This window comes from Benincasa hispida, chromosome 3, assembly GCF_027475165.1.
Source record: "Benincasa hispida cultivar pf3 chromosome 3, pf3_genome.v1.1, whole genome shotgun sequence".
Taxonomy (NCBI): Eukaryota; Viridiplantae; Streptophyta; class Magnoliopsida; order Cucurbitales; family Cucurbitaceae; genus Benincasa; species Benincasa hispida.
The window spans coordinates 44977581-44998710 of record NC_143480.1 but is presented as its reverse complement, the minus strand read 5'-3'; the positions used below and the strand labels follow the sequence as shown (position 1 = coordinate 44998710).

Genomic DNA, 21130 nt, shown 5'->3' with positions numbered 1-21130 from the left:
CTTTCTTGAATCCTATCTAGAGAGAGATCTCAAAGGGCATTTGGTGTTTTGGTTAAGGAAGACAATAGCCATTTTAAAGCCATCATTGATCTTTTAATGGAATCCAGTACGTATATCTACTTGACAATTTGGCATGAACGATCACAGAGTTCATCTATTCAATATAGATGTAAAGTATTTTTGCTAACATATATATCTCATCATGTTAGTCTTTCCTATCGCATATTAATTTGAGTTGACTTGCAAAAGAAGTCGTAACGATGTGGTGCCTAATCGGGTATACTTTAATGCCTAAATTAGTACACAAAGTGTTTAGATTGTGTACATCCTTTAAGATGGTGGAATGAGACTATTTATAGAACTCATCAACTGACATTCGATTAAGACACGTGCAATATTGGGATTGGCTGGACCAACCTAAAGTACGAGGCTGCATCTTTTATTTTGGGCTTGGCCCTTGCCTAAGATAACCCCAACAAGAATGAATCTTTTAATAATTTTGTCAAGTCAACATTAAATAAGATACTAATTACCATTTCAAAAATTGATAATTCAATTATCTACCACTTTTATAAATGGTAAGGTAACTAGAGGGGAATATTATGGAGAGTACAATTATATTAGATTATTTTCCTTTTTTGAAAGAGTTAAAAATTAACCTTAATATTAATCTCCAATGCATTTCAATCGATATTCAACTAAACTCGCTTTTTAAGGACACAAAATTAAGTGTGTTCATTCATACATGCTTTGAAATAACTTTACAACTACTCACAAATTTTAAAAATAAACCAGATTTAATATTTGCTTTCTCCAAAATTAAACAAACTAATACCTCGCAATATTACTATCACACGCTATTTTTATTCCTTTAAATGATTCTTCAGATAAAGAAAAATATACAAAAAGTTAAAAATTGGACATTTAATATTAGATTTAAATCTTACTTTGGTTTCTAAACTTTGAAACTTGTTATATTTTGGTTCCTAAATTTTTAAAAACATCTATTTTAGTCCATAAATTTTTAAACCAGCTTACTTTGGTCCATTCTATTAAAATTCTGACTCTTAAACAAAATGATGGGTAACTTGTATTTTTAGATAATTGGGGTACCAAATATTTAGTTATGTTAAAAAAAAAGATAAGTTTTCAATTTTGAATTAGGTGGTAAAAGAATTTTCTATAGAACTCAAAAGTTATTTTGCATTCAAAATTTTGGTCGTTTAATATTTTATCGCATCATAATTTTATCAAAGAAAATCTTAATAGTAAAAATTAAAGTAAACATTTTTTAAAAGTTAAAAAATTAAAACCATCATTCATTTGAAAATTTAAAGATAAAAATAGAATAATATTCAAAACGAAGGACGATAATAAAATTTTAAAAAATAGAACAAGATTGAAAACGAAGGACCATGATAAGATTTAAACTTTGATGATGATTATTATTATTATCATAATTATTTAGAGAAAAAAGTTGGGCATTTATTAAAGTTGAAGTTTTTTCCAATTTAAGGTATTTTTACCCAAAGTGGTGCGCGGTGCAAAAGGGACAGTGAAACAAGAAGAAGTGGGAAGAATTTTTATGCATGTAACGCCACAAAGCTGCAGTGACGGGCAGAATGCGTGCCACGTGTACTCAACATTCAGAACTGTCAATTTCGGGGCCCACCTACGGCCTACGTGATCTCTTGTAAGCACGCGTATTTGGAATTGGAATTCCCTGTGCTTTTTTAAAATTTAGTTGCCTTTTCAAAAAAGCAAGTCAACTCAATTTTTAGCAAATGTCATTCGTTTTGGAATGGTATACAAGTTTTTTAAAATATGGCTACAATTGTTTGTCAACTATTCTTATCATTTCTGAAACAAAAATACAATTTTTTTTTATAAATTTAATAATCATTTTATGGTTGTTATTTCTTCGAGGCAACTATTTTTTTTTTTATTTCTTTTAAAAAAGGAAATTATTTTTGGAGGTCTTATCTTTGTAAAGCTGTCTTCAAATGAAAAGCACTTTAGGAATATTAATTTTGGAATCTATTAGTGTGCATGTTATCCATGTGTTGTGTTTGTTTGTCTATATTCATCAATCAACATCATGAAATTACAATTTGAAAATTTGAAAAGTTCGTGCATGTCTACCTTAAGAGATGAAGATCCCACCGCAGGGTATTACAACATCCATTTCATCATCTACACCTTCGCCGCCGGCTCCTGTTTTTGGCCCTATCATCGTCCCCTGTTTTCCAATCATAATTCATAATACCAACCCCCCACATGCATAAACCAAGTGACTAAGTTGACCACACACGTATATAGACATTGGTGAATGTATGAATCGACTTGTTCCTAGTTCGACTAATGTCAAAAAACAACTCATCTGACTCTATAACATTTGAGTGTCAGAAGTGACTTAAAAAAGACTATTTTCATTGATTCAAAGTTTGTTTGAGGCATTGAGTTAAAATTTGAAATATGAAGTTAATAAATTGGAGTTAGAAGTCTATGACGAAGGAGAGGAAGATACAATTGAATTTGTTGATAAACGTGCAAACTTCAATAATGAACACTATTAAAGGTGGTGAAATTGAGTTGTTTAATACCAACTTATAAAGTTGGTGCGTCAAATACCCCTCAAATCTTCTATCATCTCTCTAACTTCAGAATTGGTGGATGGGAGTCCAAATTCCAAAGATGACAAGGACCACATGGAACTTCATTACCTAAGCATTCCAAACTTGGCAGGTTCCTAGTCGAGCAAAAAAGGCCAGAAGTAGACCGAGGCATAGAATAGGGGGGATGATAAATGAGACAAATTTGGAAGTTCTCTACACAAAACCAGTTTTGAAAGACTTTGCCAGCCCCGCTTTGCCATATCTTCCATCCAAAATATTGAGGAAAATATAACCATGTTAATTAACAATATAGAAATAATACACATTAACATCACTAAATCCATTGGGCTAACACAAGTGTAGGTGGATGGATATATCTCTAAATGAGCAGTTAATGTACCAAGAGACCAAAGCTAGCTACATACAGCGCAGGAAAAGATGCACGAGAAGGATTAAGAGTGAGTTACATACAACGTGGGAAAAAGGTCTGCCCCACGTAACCCCCAGCCATAGCCCTTCTCACATTAGATTCAAATAACTTCGGATTGTCTCTTAAAACTGCAGCAGCATCATGATTCAGTGGATCTTCATCGTTTGGTTCCTGGAAGGACATTACCAAAACAGGGTAAGAGGACAACTTATGATGTTAAAAGTTCGCTAAACATTTACTAATCAGGCTTGTTCATACCGTGAACAAATGGTATAGTCCATAAATAACAGTGTTAATATTGAGAACAGGCTTCCAATCTTCCCGTAAGATGTTGAGGCACACATTTCCTTCCAAGTCAATGTTTGGATGGTAGACCTGCATAAAGTATAAATGACCACTATATAAAGAAGATTTCCTTTCTATTCTGAAAGGGTCAAATGCTTTGGATAAGGAGCCATCTAGGTTTACCTTTGTCTTGCACTTGACTTTAGGTGCTTCATGTGGATAGATGGGGGAAACTGTAAAGGAGAAAAAAAATGTGCCACCTCTGTAATTTAGAGAAAAGCAAGCTGTTAGGAATATTGGTAGGAAAATATTCAGAATATTATTAAGAGATATTAGGAACGCGGGAAGCATAAAAAGATGGAGTAAGAGAATTTGGGATGTGAGCAGTTTTCTAGAATTAGTCTGTGGGAGAGTACAAGGCTCCTGAATGCTTCGGACCTTATAATTTTCTATCTATATATCAAGAGTATTTTGTGTTAGTTTCCATTTCAATTTCTGGTTCAGAGTTATGTCGATGAAATAAAAAAAGGGAAAAAGGACAGTATCCTCCACTAGCAAGCAACAGTGTGAACTAAAGGGATTGCTGAGTATGAATCTCAGAGAAAAGAGAATTCTTACAAATAATATCCCTCGTCGGGTCGTATTGACACCTCAAAGTTCATGAGGTCATCCTTGCCATTGGGAAAGGTTATGTTACATGATTTCGGTAGATTCAGCTCACTAATATCTGCAACAGATTAGGCACCAACATAACTAACTAACAAACAAGTATCTCTCTCCCAAATTAGCATACAGATAAAGAAAATAGTCAACTAACAACTCCAACAGGAGGGAGAAAAGGGGAGGAGGGTATATGCTGGAGTGTGACTGATCTCAAACAGTCAAATGCAATTGGATAAATAATCTCAACAAGGAACCTCAAGTAATTTGGAAGCCCCTCTAAACCAATAAATCATATGATATATAATATAATAAACAGAAAGAAGAAAAAGAAAACTACAAAATAAGTCACTCCAGGGCTTCTACAGACACTTCAACACTTGTTGGATAAGTATCAGAAACGATACTTGTTAAGGCCACAAATGTGTTAGATATGCATAGAAAACTTGTTGAGTAGACTGAAAAGACACATATATGACAATAATAATAAATTTAATTGTGAACTATATCGAACTAATATTTTAAGCATATACATGCATCAGCCTATTTACTTTAAATTTTCTTATGGTATAAAAACGGTATTTACTATAAAAAATGTGTCCTTGTCGTATCATGTCCTAATTTTTTTTAAAAAAATAACATGTCATCATGTCCGTGCCATGTCCGTGTCTCATATTCATATCCATATCCGTGCTTCTTAGATCACAAACTTCATTAACATCTTAGAAACAGATAACGTCTTAGGATGAAACGCCTTTTTTCACAACACAAGCAAAATTTCCAGTTCCCCTCAAGTCAACCAATTAAATAACACCCACTTAAACTGAATCGTGACTATTTGAAAGTTTCTTTAATGATTAAATTAAAGGAAGAAATCAAAATTCACTTCTAATGACCACCAACATTTTGGGTTCACTCCTCATTTCATCACACTTCAAGCAAAGTTATAAATCCTTTGCGTTCTCTTGCACCATGTATCTCAAAAGTTGAAAAATTACCTATGGAAATAAAAGTAACAATCGTCGGAGGTAAGCTCTAGGAGTATGATACGTGAAAATTCTAATGCACTCAAACATTCCAGTTAATTGCTAGGTAGAACAAGAAATTCAAACTAAAGAAGGATGTAGAAACAGACCGGTTGTCCAGCTTTCTATAAACTCAAGATCCTCATGCATCTTAGAAAAACATTAAATAATTATATACTATCATAGGTGGATGGGACACATATGGGGAAATATGATATTTGAATATGACATCTTGTTTGTACATGAACTCATGAAGTCTCAAGCCACTAAATAAAAAATTATGTTATAGAAATATGCTAAAGTTCACAACGTATCGTATTCTATTTAAGTGGTAAGACAATGTCTAATCCACAGAAAAAAGCTTGATGGGTACGACCCATAAACTATTATTGATATAAGGAACCAAATTGATATAGTTTCAAACAAAATCATCATCTCTAACGGGAGCCAAATATAAAGAACCAAATCACAGCCAAACCTTTGTGAAGACGTAATTCCCCAGCACTTTGCTTCTTTGTAGGTATCCCATTACTAGCATTTTCAGCAAGTTCTCTCTGCTTCTCCTTGACTTTAAATAGCTTAATCATATCTCCTGCAGCAGAATATGAAATTATACCCCTTGCATACATTATATTCTTTCAAAAAATTCCCTCCAAGGATAAGAAACCAGCTTTCAATAACAAGAATGAAACAACACGAATATGCCACGAAAAAACAAGGCCAAACCGCCCAAGAATAGACTACCAATACCATAAGAGCACCTAGAAAAATGAGCCCCAGCTAAAGGTTATGAGAGAGAGAGAGAAAAATAAAAATAAGTCGCCCTCCAGAGTCCAGACCTCCTTCAAAAACCCTTCCGATCCTGTCGAATGAGAAATTTTATAACACAGTAAAGAGAACAGCCTGCAAAGGCAATCTGCATCTCCCTCGAGAGAGTGAGTGCGTGCAACAAAACCTCTTCAAGCACACAGCATCAGTCATGGACTCGTGACTTAACTAAGATCCAACAGAAACCCAATTCCCAATTGACTACAAAAGCGAAACTAAATCTCCATAGCAAACAAAAAAGTCAAAGGATGAGGTTCTGATCCTCCAGAACCTATCTTCAAAGAACACACCACTTAGAATCGAGGCTACCAACGAAACCCCCCAAACGTAATCCACAAACAAACCATTCGCAGGAAAACTGATCATATTATGCACAATCCCAACACTAGAAATTGTCCCAGACAAACAAGAACATTCAAATCTCGAATTAGAAAACGAAAAACAACAAAAGTTCAAAACCAGAGCCAACACAATTACAATGCGATTCCAGGAGTAATCAAAACAAATTACGTTTCTAATTAAAGTAGAGCAATCAACAGCCTAGATTCCAAAGACCCAATAGAAAACAAGGAAATGAATGAAGAAAGAAGACGAGCAACAGCGCGAAAAAGAAACCTGAGGAAGCAAGAAATTGCAAGAAATTGCAAGAAACCCAAAATCGAGAGGGAAAAAGGGGTTGTGAAGAAAGCAAACCTGTGAGAGTGGTGGTATGAAAGCAATATAGAGGAGAGGGAAGAGTTAGGTCTGAGCTGCAGAGGCGTGAAAGAAGAAGGAGATGGAGAGAGGAGGGTGGGCGGTTTGGCGAGCGTGGCTGAGCCCTACGGTCAACAAATAAAAGTTGCCTTCGATTGGACTGTCGTAGAATCCGCGAATTTTTATTTTGCTTTTTTCTTACGCTGCTTTTCCAGTTTTTCAATATTATATGATTATATCCATCATTTAAAATAACCTAGACCCCAATTTTTAGTGTCTATATTATCGAATGTTAAAATACTATTTACTTCCCTGTTTGTTTAATTTTAATCGATTTTAAGTTTAGTTCTACATTTTTATTGGGAATAGTTAAATAATAATAAAATTAATTTTTAGATAAGGAAATATAATATATAAACAATTCATATATATTCAAAATTTATAGTAAAAATATTAATAATAAAAAAACCTATAAACAATCCATAGGGATTAAGATTTAAGATTTCTTATAAATATATAGACTACAATTTTAAGTATAGAGATTAAAATTGAAAATTTTTAAAATATACGAACTAAAATGATATTTTAATCTTATCATAATTATGTAGTTAAATTACAAATTAATTTCACTTTATTTATTTATTAGTATACTAGAAGAACTTTATTTATCATTTTTCATTTTTGAAAATTAGCCATTAGAATGGAGATTGAATTTGATATCTTTGTTCACTTTCATTGAGCTATAGACAGATTGGCTCCATTAATAATAGACTTTATCGAGTGCATCTATAAAGTTTTAGTTTTACATTAATTGAACTTTCAAAATTATTTTTCATGAACTCTTAAGATTTATGAATGAATACCAAACATTTTAAAAGTTTAATTATCAAAATGTAGAAAAATTAAACACTCATATACCAAAATTAATTCTTTAAATCTTGAATCAAATCTAAAAGCTCGTGGACGAATAGCCTATTAGTATTATTAGTTTGAACATAGCCGAAGCCAAAAGGGTTTAACTCAAACAATAATAATATGGTTCAATCATGAACCTTCCTAAATAGTTGTAGGTTCTAGAAACATATTTACATTTACTTCCATAGATAATCTTATTTTAAAAATATATGAACCTATGAGTGTACTCAATTATAAGCTACTCTTTATTATTTTAAGATAATTAATCATTTTAGTACATTTGAAAATTAGAAAAAAATATCTTTTTTAGGAAAATCTTCAATATAAATGTAAATTAAAAAAATGTAAAAATAATAATTAAAAATCTGGAAGTAATAGACATGCATTTCAAAAACTTGAAACTAAAAATATGATTTTGGTTCCTTTCCCTTCTTCTCTTTTGCTCCATTTGGGATTGCCTTTGGGAGAGCCAAAAACAATTCTAGAAGAATTTCAACGTTTCAAATGTTTGGTAAAATTGATTATTCCCTAATTTTTTGAAAATCACTTTTTAGTTTATTTAACAATAAAATTCTCCTCCTTACCAGCTTTTCAAAACAACTTTCCTAAAAATCTGCCATATCAATTAACTAATGGTTTTAAATTAAAATATCATCTTTTTATATCTTCTTTTTTCTTTTATGTCTATTCATCCTGTATCAATAAAATGTTAATTGATTCAACATTTTTATAACAATTATTTTTAAACTTATATAAAATAATTTAAGTTAAATAAAATACTATACAACTTAAATCGTTTATTTAAAAATAGAACTAATAATAAAATATTTAAACTGGAATAACATTTACTCATTTCAATTTATATAACAATATCTTTTTCTATCCTTCAATCTTATGATTTAATCTACCGCATAAGCACAATTATCAACAATTATTTTACAAACGACAGAAATCTCAAACGGAGTCTTTAAACATTGATTTTGGATTTTAGATCGCTAAAATTTAGGTTGAGATCATCCACTTAAAAAAAGATAGGGAAATTTTTTAAAAATTGGAATAGCTGCATGCTATAATTAAAAAAAAAAAAGGCAAGAATATAGAATATAGAATACTGGAATATTACAGAATATTAGTTTTTGAAAAAAGAAGGCTAAAAATGTAGAATATTAAAAAAAAACTAGTATATCAAATAAGACTGGTATTTTGAAATTAACAGTCAAAACTTTAATGAGATAGGGTTGGCAAAAATTTCCATGAGGTCGGGTCCCTGCCCCGATTCGAGGATGGAGGTCAAATCAGGGATAAAAAATGTGTCCTCGACCGGGGACAGTATTCCCGCTCCATTCCCGTCCCCGACCCCGCCCCAAATATTTTTTTAATAATTTTAATAATAATAACAATAATATATATACATAAAACAGTAGCAAGTTACTCTTTTTTTTTAAAAAAAAAAAATTTCATAATATAATTATATTAATTTTTTTTATTAAATCTAAAATATCTTTTATTATTATTTTAAATAAATAAAATAATAATAATACTACTTTATTATATTAAATATTTAAAATTTGAATATAAATATCAAAATTTAATTGATTTTAAATAAATAATTGATTAAAAATAAAAATATAAACATGAATTTTTTTCCTCGAGGGGACTCGATCCTCGGGGATTCCCGGACTCCCCAAATGGAGAATGGGGCGGGGACGGGGAGTGCATCCCCAACCCCGCCCCACCCCGTTGTCAACCCTAATATGAGACTTTTTCCACATTTCGAATGAACGAAATTTGGTTGAAGAATCACCTTCCATATATGCATGAGGTCACTGAAAAATCAATCTCCATTCTCCATAGCTTTTCTTTAATTATGTTTTTTGAATTCTTTTGAACTTAAAAAAATGACTAGCGATGGTTTTAGGGAGAATGTTGAATTGATTTTTCTTCCATATATTTATCTTGTACGTGATTGTATTATTTAAATAATGGGCAACCTCAATCATTTATAGATTTTTTCCTTAAAAAAAAAAAGGTATATTGGCAATCTCCAACGATACCTTGGCAATTTTTTTTCTCAAATCATTTTAAAATAAGTTAAATTATATAAATAAAAATATATTCTTTTAACTTTACCATTAAAAAAAAAAACAGGATCTGGAAATTCCAAGATTCCTCCAAGATCTCGTTTTTTCTAAAATTTAATTGGCCTCCTTGTGCTGATCCAAGATTCATCGTAACTTCTTCTTCATCCGTTCTTATACATCTTAAAAATAGACTTCTTATTCCTTCTTTTGTGATATCTCATATTCAAAACCATCATCGGATTTGCCAAGGATGGAAACGGACGTACTCCTGGACGAATGGAAAAAATTGACTTTCCGACTATAAGAATTTGACAAGAATTGGTTTTGATCCTCAGCTTGGGTCTCTAATTCATGGACAACTTGATCACTGCTTGGTTGGTAAATTGATGTCATATCGTACTATTACACCTGGAATCATAAAAAATGTCATCTCAAATGCTTGGAGAACCAAACTTAGTTTCAGCTTGGGTAATTTAGGAAATAACCTTTTTTCCTTCAAATTTGACTCTCGAAGGGATAAAGAAATGATTTTTTGCCTTGGACCCTGGTTAATGGATAATTCTTTACTTGCTTTAGAAGAACATACAACAAATAAAAAACTTTCATGAATATCTTTTGACAAAACGACCTTTTGGATCCATTTACTAGACACCCCCCTTGGTTTTCAAAACAAATATATGGCCAAAAAATTAGGAGATGCTTTGAGAGGTCTGTTAAAAGTAGATTATGATCATGATAACTTCTATTCAGAAAAAAATTTAAGAATAAAAGTCATGATGGATATAACCAAGCCTCTAATAAGAGGTATCTAGATTAAATCAGGGGCCAATCAAGAAAAATGATTAAGATAAAGTATGAGAGATTACCTTATTTTTGTTATGGTTGCTGTCGAATAGGTCACTCCGTTAAAGATTACGAAAAACACGCTGATGGAACGAATTTTGAGACTGAAGTCTATCAATATGGTAGTTGACTAAGGTTTCGAGGGGGTAACCAAAGACGCAGGATGAAACCCTCTCCTTCAAGAAATGATCAAGATTATTCCCCTTCGGCATCTCTTGCTCATCAAGATATAATTATCCTACAGAACCTCCATTCACAACATTAAATCATATTTAGGACAAAATATACAAGATCTCAATCAGATTTTTCAAGATCCCTCTGCATATTATACCAGTTTTTCACATGATCAAGGAAATAGGGGATAACTCAATCAATTTTTGAACGAAGAAATCATTAATAACACCATACAGTCTAAAGCCAGTGTTTCACTTGCGGTTAAGCTTTGAAAGTGGAACAGAAGATCCAAGTTCGAATCCTTAAATCCTCCCCATCTCATGAGCTTCCAAGTTGCACGTAAAAGGAATGATGCTAATAGAGAGTTTTTACTTGAAACAAAGAAGAAAAGAGTGTCATCATTGTTTGGAATATCCTAGAACTCGCAGTTTGTATTAAACACTCTATTTATCAATAAAAATGACTTGTTGATTTTGCATCTTATTATGAAAATCCAATAAACATATCCTTGGCTATAGTCTGAATACTGTAACTTTATGTAGTGACATAAGTAGGATCAAGTTAACAATATATAGGCTAAATGGTCTAATAAATATATGGATGAAATTGGGTGTCTCATCCTGGTAACACTTTGGATGCGGCCCAGTCTGTAGTTATTACAAGAAGTTGTAAAGTGCTATAGACGATGTGATCCATAAATCGTTCATGTTGAGACATGTGAATGGGGGCATCAGAATGAGTTTGCATATAGACTGGACCACGAAAATAGTCACTTTTCTTTATAATGACTGTTTACTGTTAAAACTAACTATTTCATTTATCAAATAACCTAGGTTAACTCAATCTTAATCCTGAGCTAGCTATGAACTCCTGTTTGTTTGGGATTATCCTTTGATCTGCAAACGATGAGAGTAGTCCAACAACACTGCTCAATAAGCTTCCCATTTTGGGGATAAGACCGAATGAATAGCTGGGGACATAGCCTTGCAAGATGGAATTCACTCCTACCCAATTTAGGGTTAGCAGATAGGTTGTTCTCTTGAGTACTAATTCCAGGTCTTGAACAATCCGGGCCCCGCCTTCTCATGATAGAGAAAGGATTTGATTAAGAGAGATTATGAATCAGAATTGTTCATTAGAGGGTCAGTAGGAACTTAATGAACAAGATGTATTCACAGGGATAAAACAGTAATTTTGACCTAGCTGTGATTACGAACTTTTGGGGTTGATGCCCTAAATTCTCGTGTCCTGTAGTTTGTACGAACGCTTGTGTTGTATAATATATGATATTTACCTCACATCTTGATTTTGTTCAGTTGTATGTTTTATTTGCTTTACCACAAACCAATAAACATAAAATCTCTGGTTATCTGTATGTAACTTAAGCATGTATGTGGTGACATACAAGTGGATCATGTCTTGAGTAATAACCAAAATGGTTTGTAGTATATGGATATAGGAGGGAAATCTTGTCTTGGTAACACTACGGATGCGGCCCGCTTTGTGGAATGGTCACAAATGTTATGACTTGTCACAGATGATTTGATCCTGATCATTCATGTAGAGGATGCGAGCGGGGGCGTCCTATACAAAGAGATTGTATAAGACTTGACCACGAAATGTTAACGTCTCGTTATATAACATCGTTCATGATAGAGATTTCACTTCACTAGGATGACTATAGGTAACATGACCTCAATCCTAAGTGAGTTGGGAACTCCTACCATTGAGGGCGATCCTTTGATTTTTATGGGTGCTAATGGCCAGGTCGCCGATTCAAACCTACCATTTTGGGGACTCTTCTTATTTGGGAGCTGGGAACTTAACTACACAAGATGGAATTCACTCTTTCCTCGAGGCAGGGGCAAGTAGATAGATAGCTCCCTTAAGGGTTGATTCCAGGGCTTGAACGATGTGACGCCACACACCTTCTCTTGGCCCGAGAGGTGTTCACACATAGTTGGACTATGGTGTATTGTTCATTAGAGGAATCAGTGGTACTTAAGGAGTGAGATGCTATAGGGGCAAAATGGTAAATTGGCCCAACTGTATTAACGAGCATCTGTGAAGGGTCATCGTACTCATGATTGGTTATATCCGATGGACACATAAATATATATGTGGTAAGAAGAGTTCAACTGTTGGTCTTTAGTAGAATGTCTGACAGTTAACGGATGGTGGATCTCGTGGCTAAAGAGTTTAGTCAGCTATTCCTGGACTGTTGGAACTTCGAGCCACAAGTCCATTAGGTCCTCTATGTAGCTTGGATAAAGTCGAGAATCAGTATTTGGGTCAATTTAAAATGTTCAAATTGACAAGAGGGAGTTCGATTATATATGATATAATTAGACTGGTTAATTATATATGATATAATTGGCTAAATGTATGAGATGCATTACTTTTAGAGGAAATTAGATATAAATATGATTTATATCAAGTGTAGGAGAAATTATTATAGTACATATGTGATATCAAACTATAGGGTAAGAATATAATATGATTATATTCATTAATTATTAAATTGGTTAATTATGAGATAATTGGCCGTTTTATTCTCCTCAATCGTGCGTTAGTGGGAGCATCCGCATTCGGCTATGGTAACCGATGAATAAAATGAAAATTGTTTTCATTTGACAAAAAATTCGAAAATTCGCAATCGGTGTGGAAACATAAACGATCGCCTAGCTTGAGAGCCTATACGATAAAGTCTCATCGTCTAAACGATCGCACACCAGCACCTAAACGATCGTACGCCTTTCCCTAAACGATTGCTTAGCTTTCCTAAACGATCGCATAGCGTGCCGCGTTTTCTAAACGATCGTCTACCTTTTATTAAACGATCGCTTAGTAAATCCTACACCATCGTGTAGCTTTGTCTAAACGATAAGTATCCCTGCTAAACGATAGCTCTTTATCTCCCACTTGCTTATCGTTCACATGATCTGTCTTTTCTCTTATCTCTACCAAATTCACCAAAAACTACACTTTGAATTCTCACTCCGAGAATACCAAGGGCTCCAACTAGTGGTGTCATCCCCGCTGTTCACTTGTTTGTGCTTGTTCGAGTTGCTGCTGTTCGTGTAGATGATCGTGCTGCCACGGCCAACTAATTTGCTAGGCAATAGAGTTCGCGTAGAGGTTCTTCCGCTGCTTCTGAGTTTAACGTTTAAAGAAAGCCTTCAACTGGTATGAGAATTCTTTCCCTTGTGGTTTATTGTTCGAAGCATGCTGTTAATTAGTGTTAATTTGCATAACTGTCTATTGGAATGTATTTGTTGTATATTGGTTAGAATGAAATCGAAAATATCCGAACGCGCTCATGGATACTCTTTGTTAAGATTTATTTCACGAACAACCTGTAAAGCATCGACTTACTGATTATGGTTATAAAATGGACATAATATATCTACAGTGAAGGGATTTCAACTATGGGATATAGTGGAGTGTCCCATTAGTTAAAGAATGGGGGTTATATCAGATTAATGAGTTTAGCAGATTAATCTCGAATTGTTGGAGCCCATGATTTGTAGGTCCGCACGGTCCCCCTTTTAGCTCGTAAATGGTTAAGATTTAGAGTAGCTTGAGAAATTAATTTGAAACGTTCAAATAAACGGATTAGGAGAATATATATTTAAATATTATTTAAATATATGAAGTTGATTATTGTGCAAAAATTAATTTAATATTTGATATTAAATTAATTTTAGAAAATTATTTTTTAGTTTTAAAAATCAAAATGGTTTTTGAAATCAAATTTTGGTTTTAAAGAAAAATTGGAAAATTAGATTACATGCACAAAATGGAAATGTGAGATTTTCCATTATCATCTTCTCCATGCTCACACAAAGCTCACTTTCTCTTCTTCATTTAACTCCAAGCATGAGCTGCAAGCCATGCATATCCCTTCTTTATATGTTCATCTGCAATAAATAAAGAAGAATGAAGTGCTTTGAGGACATGCATTACACAGAAATTTTGAGAGAAAATTTCAGCTGGAAGAAAGGATTCTTCGGAAGTGTGCTGTTGTGAGCTTTTCTCTGTTTTACATTGCTCCAAGTTGTTCTTGAGTCCCATAACTCGATTTAAAGATTCAAGAGGATAGTGGGGAAGATATTGAGGTGGTTCACGGTGATCTTTGGTGAAGACTGCTGCTGTTTGATCAAGTTCTTGAAGAGTTCTACAAAGGTATGATCCAAAACCCTCTTACTTAGATGAGCATGCATGCTTTAATCTCTGCCAAAATTAGTGAATTTGAATGCTTATGGATCCTTGATACTTCCGCTGCATGTTATCTTACTCTAACAATCATTACCAGTACATTAAGACAAATTATATGAATCATCAGCAGAGCTTGCTATGCAACTCTGTTGACAGCCATGAAACTTATATGTTGGAATGCTCGAGGATTGGGGAATCTGAGAGCATTCCTGAAGGGAATCGAATTCCCACAGAAGCATGCAATCACCTTGCATTTGGTTATTCCATTTAAAAGAAACAAAATCACAACAATCCATACAAAGAACAAGGAAGAATAATCATCATATTCAACATGCTATTGAAGATAGAGAAAAGGCAAAACATAGCTCACCTCTGTTGAATCTCAAACTTCTCAAAAAATCCTCTTTCTTTGATTACGAACACCACTTCACGATCAAGGACACCACCGTAAGAATAACCTTGTTATTCTCTAGGATTCCAAGGATTGGATCAGTGGTCTCCAACACTTGGAAGAGGAAGAGTTAGAGGGAAATTGATGAGAGAGTAGAGAGGATTTTAGTGGGAGGCTAGGTATTTTTACATAATGAAATCCTTGCCCTAAATGGGCTATAAGGATATATTTATATGGAGATGGTTAACCCATTCTCCAAGTATTTTCTTTTATACCCTTAGTGCTAATTAATTAAATAACCCTTATTTAATTAATTGACACACTAATTAATTAAATATATATTAAATAGGATTTAATATATGGTTATTTAATTAACATATAAACATAACATATTTATATGTATCCACCACTCTAACATTATGATTAATTCATTAACTCTTCATGAATCTAATTCACTTGTAATTAATGTTTTAATCTTATTCAAATATTTCTCTCTTACACAATTTGGATTATAGATCACATCTATAATTAACCATTATATATTACCTCAATTGATTTGAAAAATTTAAATCATTCCTCATCCTTTAGCAAGCTAATAAGGGGACCTTATGGACCTATAGATTAGAAGCTCCAATGATATAGGATTAATTAATTAAACTCTTTAATTAAATTAATCAATATTCATTAACTACTAATCACTTCACTAAAGACCAATAGTTGCACTCTTCGCATTGCAGATATATTTTTGTGTCCATGGATATAACAAATCAATGGTGAGCCGACCCTTCACAAATCACTCATAACTACAGCTGGGTCAAATTATCGTTTTATCCCTACAGTTACATCTAACTTCTTTAGTACTACTAATTCCTCTAATGAACAAACAGTTAATAGTCCAACTATAAACTAACACTCATTGGGCCAGTGAGAGGTTGAGGTCTCATTATTCAAGACTCGGAATCAGTTATTAAGGGAGCAATTTATCTACTTTTTCTAAGATCGAAAATGAGTGAATTTCATCTTGTGTAGTTGTATTCCCAGTTCCTTACTCGGACAAATATCCAAAATGGTAGGCTTGTTGAGTTAGCTAACATAGCTACTTTCACCCGTAGATCAAAGGATTGTCCTAATAAAAAAGAGTTCACAACTCATTCAGGATGGTCAAATCATATATGATCATCCTAGTGAAATGTAAGTCTCTTCTAGTAATGGTGTTATATAGAGAGACTATTTATTTCGTGGTCCGGTCTTATACAAACTCTTTGTATAGAATACCCCCGCTCACATATCTCCACATGAACGATCGGGATCAAATCATTTGTAGCACTTTATAATAATTATAACAACTACAAAGCGAACTGTATTTGTAGTGTCACCAAGATATGGTACCCAATCTTATCCATCTACTATAGATCATTTAGGTTATTACTTAAACATGATCTACCTGTATGTCAACCATACACATGTTTTAAGTTACATGAAATAATCTTTTATCTTAGTTTATTGGATTGAATTAATGAAGTCTAATTGTTAATAAAATACATCTTATTTTATTAAATATATGATTTGTATTTACAAACTATAAGATACATGAGATTTAGGACACCAAATCCAACAATCTTCCACTTATCCTAAAGTAAGTGGGTTGTATAGTATCAAATACAATACAATAAGCTAGAACATACAATATACCCAATAACATCTCCCATTTGCCCTAGATTATATGACTTATATCTCGTAGACCCATGCTTTCTAGGTGGCCCTAAAAAACTTTAGCCGTGAGAGCCTTTATAAATGGATTAGCAACATTGTGCCCCGAGGCAATTTGTGTGACGATCACATCTCTCCGTTGCACAATTTCCCTAATGAGATGATACTTGCACTCAATGTGTTTTCTTCGTTTGTGACTTCGAGGCTCCTTAGAGTTTGGCACGCATCACTATCACAGTAAAGGGTGATGGGCAAGTTCATATTTTGAACGAATTTTAGATCCGTCAGAAAATTCTTGAGCCAAATAGCTTCTTTAGTAGTTTCACAAGCAACTACATATTCTACCTCCATCATAGAATCCGCAATACATCATTGCTTAATGTTGCGCCATACTATAGCTCCTCCATTCAGAGTGCACACTGATCCTAATGTGGATTTCCTAGAATCCTTATTAGTTTGAAAATCAGAATCAGCGTATCTTGTAAGGATCAAATCCTTAGCACCGTACACAAGCATATAGTTTCTCATTATCCTAAGATACTTAAGAATAGCTTTAATCATTGTCCAGTGATCAAATCCTGGATTGGATTGATGTCTGCTGACCATTCCTACTACATGGCAGATGTCGGGCCTAGTACACAATATGACATACATAAGGCTACCTACCGCAGATGCATAAGGAATCCACCTCATTTCCTCAACTTCTTGAGGTGTCTTAGGACACTGTTCCTTAGACAACATAATTCCATACCTAAAAGGTAGTAAACCTTTTTTGGAATTTAACATCAAATATTTAACAAGCATTTTTTCAATATACGATGCTTGAGACAAGGCTAAAGATTTTTTCTTACGATCGCTAATGATTTGGATCCCTAGAACAAATTGTGCTTCAGCTCTTTCATTTGGAATTGAGCAACCAACCATTTCTTAATTTTGGTCAAAAACCTACAACTCTCACTGAGTAGGATATCAACCACATACAACACCAAGAATGCTATTGAACCATTAATGATCTTCCTATAAACACAAGGTTCATCAACATTTTAATTGAAGCCATAGGTTTTAACTGTAGCGTCAAACCTTATGTTCCAAGATCGAGATGCTTGTTTCAATCCATAGATGGACTAATTTAGCTTGCTTGCAAACCTTTTTCTCTTGACCTTGTTAAGTGAATCTTTTGATTGAGACATGTAAATTGTCTCCTCAAGTTTACCATCCAAAAAGGAAGTCTTGACATCCATTTGCCATATTTCATAGTCATAATATATGGCAATGGACAAGAGAATCTAAATAGATTTATCATAGCAACAGGCGAGAAGGTTTTCTCATAGTCCATCCCCTCAACCTAGGTATAACCTTTTGTACTAATCTAGCCTCAAAGGTTTACACCTTTCCCTCAACACCTCTTTTTCTCTTGTAGATCCACTTACAACCTATAGGTTTTACTCTATCAAGTTAATCTACAAGTTCCCAAACAAAATTTGAGTACATAGACTCCATTTCTTGATTCATGTATTTAATCCATTCATCCTTGTCGACATCAATTATTACCTGCTTGTAAGTCAATGGATCCTCAATGTTATCATCTTGTATGATACTTTGAGTTTCAGTTAAACCCAAATAGCGAATGGGTTAGGTTTTAACCCTCCCACTACGTCGAAGCTCTCTCAACTCTTGAGTAGGATATGATTGATGCGATGAAGCAATATCAACAACTCTTGTTGAAGCGTTTCCTTTTTCAATAGCTCTTGCTAAAGTTTTAATAGTTTCTTTGATGAGTACATTTAATACGATTTTACTCCTTGATTTATGCTCTATAATGTGATCTTCCTTTAAGAAAGTTGCATTTGTCGATACAAACACTTTATTCTCTTTTGGATTGTAAAAGAGGCCACCTCTCGTTTCTTTGGAGTAGCCTACGAAGAGGCCAAATTTTAAACATGGTTCCAACTTCTTCGGATTTTCCACAAGCACATGTGCTGGACATCTCTAAATTCTGAGATGTCGTAAACTACTTTTACGGCCTCTCTATAATTCAAAAGGCATTTCAGAAACACTCTTTGATGGAACTTGGTTCAAAAGGTATTGTTACATAATCGACAATTAAAGAATACAAAAACGTAAAAAGTATCAATACACAGATATACGTGGTTCATTAACGGTGTGTTAGCTACGACGCGGGACAGAGGAGGAACAATATTATTAGAGAGAATGTTTTCTGAATACAGCAAAAGCGACGTCTCTAAGGGTTAGAGAGTTTAGAGAGTTTATATAGCGCACTATTCTAAACCCTAGGGATATAATCGTAAATAACTACAAATAAGTAAATATGCTAAATACGAATTCTGAATAGGTTTCGAGGGTGTTGCCCTCGAACCTCCACCAGGACGCATCGCCCCTGGACCCCACCTCGCTGATCGGGCAGCAAGACCTCCGTACTTGGTTGTTCGAAGCACCAACAAACAAATTCAAGGCATTCCAACAGGTATGTTGCAGTCTCCATTGCATAACCCCAGAACGAGATTGGTAGAGACTCATAACTCATCATGGACCAAACCATGTCTAATAGGGTTCTGTTTCTCTTCTCCGATACACCGTTTCGTTGAGATGTACTGGGCGTTGAGAATTGAGATGTGATTCCATGTTCTATCATATAGTTATGGAATCCTATATCCATGTACTCTTCATCTTGATCTGAACGAAGTGTTTTTATCCTTTTACCCAATAATTTTTCAACTTTAGCCTTATACTCATTGAACTTTTCAAGTGTATCAGACTTATGTTGCATTGGGTAAACATACCCATATCTAGAATAATCGTTAGTAAAAGTGACGAAGTATTCAAAACATCTTATTGCTTTAACATTCACCGGACCACAAAATAAAGGAACTCGAAAAGAAGAAAACCTTGAGAGGAAGCAAGAATGTCCCAGTTCCCATTTTTCATTAAATGTAAGTTTTTACAATAAATAAAGAATAAGATATACATTTACATAAATTACAGCGTGCTTTAACAAAATAAATACTTAGATTTTCCGAAACCTATACCTTTGAAAACTTTCTTCAATCCCTTGAACAGTATACGAACACTACTATAATAGTTTCCTCGGTATTCTTAGGCAGAGAACCTAAGAGTGGTGGGCTCTGACTATTTTGGGATGAGGGAATTCGATTTGAGTAGAGAGGATGAAGAGTTGAGAACGTTCACCAAAAACTTAAAACCCACGGAACAATTTCTGTCTTTATCACAATGTATGTCTCACAAAGAAGAAGAAGAAGAAGACCCTTTCCTATCTATAATTAAATAATCCATACATCCATTTACGTGAGTGGAGAGAAAAGAGGGGAAGAGAGTTGTAACTCCCTCCCTCATTTAAAAATAACATTAATATATATATATATATATAATTATATGTTATATCAAATATAATATATAACCTATAGTTTTAATATTGTACACATACAATATAACCTATAGTTTCTTTTCTCTCCCATATGACATTTACTATAAATCACATTTATATTAAATTTAACAATTATGAATCCATTTCACATAATTAATATTTGAATCATATTCAAATATTTATTTCCTCTCATTAATACTATAATGTATCAAATACATTATAATAATTATATCACATATAATTAAAATAACTTAATTATATCATATATAATTAAATCCCTCTTTTAATTTGAACAATTCAAATAAATCCAAAAACTAATTTTCATTTAATCCTATTGAGCTACCAAGAGGACCTTATGGACTTGTAGCTTGAAGCTCCAACAGTGCATGAATAATTAATCAAACTCTTAAATTAAATTATTCACCATCCGTTAAATATCAGGCACTCCACTAAAGACCAACAGCTGCACTCTTCACACTACAAATATATTTCTGTGTCCATTGGATATAACCAATCAACAGTACAATGACCCTTCAAAATTGTTCGTAAGTACAACTAGGCCAAAATTTCCGTTTTGCCTCTGTAGTTAAATCTAACTTCTTAAGTACCACTGATCCCTTTTAATGAACAACAGATCATAGTCCAACTATGACTAAACTTCTCTCGGGTCAGGAGAAGGTGTGGTGCAACATTGTTCAAACCCCAGAATTAGCCTTTAAGGGAGCAGTTTATCTACTTACCTCTACCTCGAGGAAGGAGTGAATTCCTTCTTGTGTAGCTGTGTTCCCAGCTCCCCAATCAGACGAATCTCCAAAATGGTAGGCTTGTTGAGTTGGTGATCTAGCCATTCTCAGATTGC

The 21130-nt window shown here is 33.6% G+C and overlaps 1 protein-coding gene across 3 annotated transcripts; it reads right to left on the bottom strand.

Moving 5' to 3' along the window:
- Positions 1–2892: 2892 nt before the first annotated feature.
- Positions 2893–6801, bottom strand: LOC120074714 (NEDD8-conjugating enzyme Ubc12). 3 transcript variants are annotated; one of them, XM_090311665.1, is made up of 7 exons: positions 6537–6749; positions 5766–5877; positions 5494–5607; positions 3949–4057; positions 3514–3592; positions 3304–3420; positions 2893–3216 (listed from the first exon to the last, which is right to left on the bottom strand). In XM_090311665.1, exons 3-7 carry the CDS (start codon positions 5600–5602, stop codon positions 3079–3081), a joined length of 552 nt encoding a protein of 183 aa, XP_090167791.1. In that variant the 5' UTR covers positions 5603–5607; positions 5766–5877; positions 6537–6749; the 3' UTR covers positions 2893–3078. The 3 variants fall into 3 exon arrangements, with proteins under 3 accessions (XP_090167791.1, XP_038883862.1, XP_038883863.1); XM_039027934.2 differs by lacking the exon at positions 5766–5877 and having other exon boundaries at positions 6537–6801; XM_039027935.2 differs by lacking the exon at positions 5766–5877 and having other exon boundaries at positions 6459–6711.
- Between the last annotated feature and the right edge of the window lie 14329 nt (positions 6802–21130).

Bases quoted from the DNA above. Each gene is read 5' to 3' on its own strand.
- LOC120074714 (XM_039027934.2), bottom strand. From the start codon at position 5,602: ATGATTAAGCTATTTAAAGTCAAGGAGAAGCAGAGAGAACTTGCTGAA. The intron at 4,058-5,493 runs GTTTGGCTGTGA...AATCTGTTGCAG, and splicing joins GGAATTACGTCTTCACAAAG to ATATTAGTGAGCTGAATCTA. The intron at 3,217-3,303 runs GTATGAACAAGC...ATGTCCTTCCAG, and splicing joins GACTATACCATTTGTTCACG to GAACCAAACGATGAAGATCC.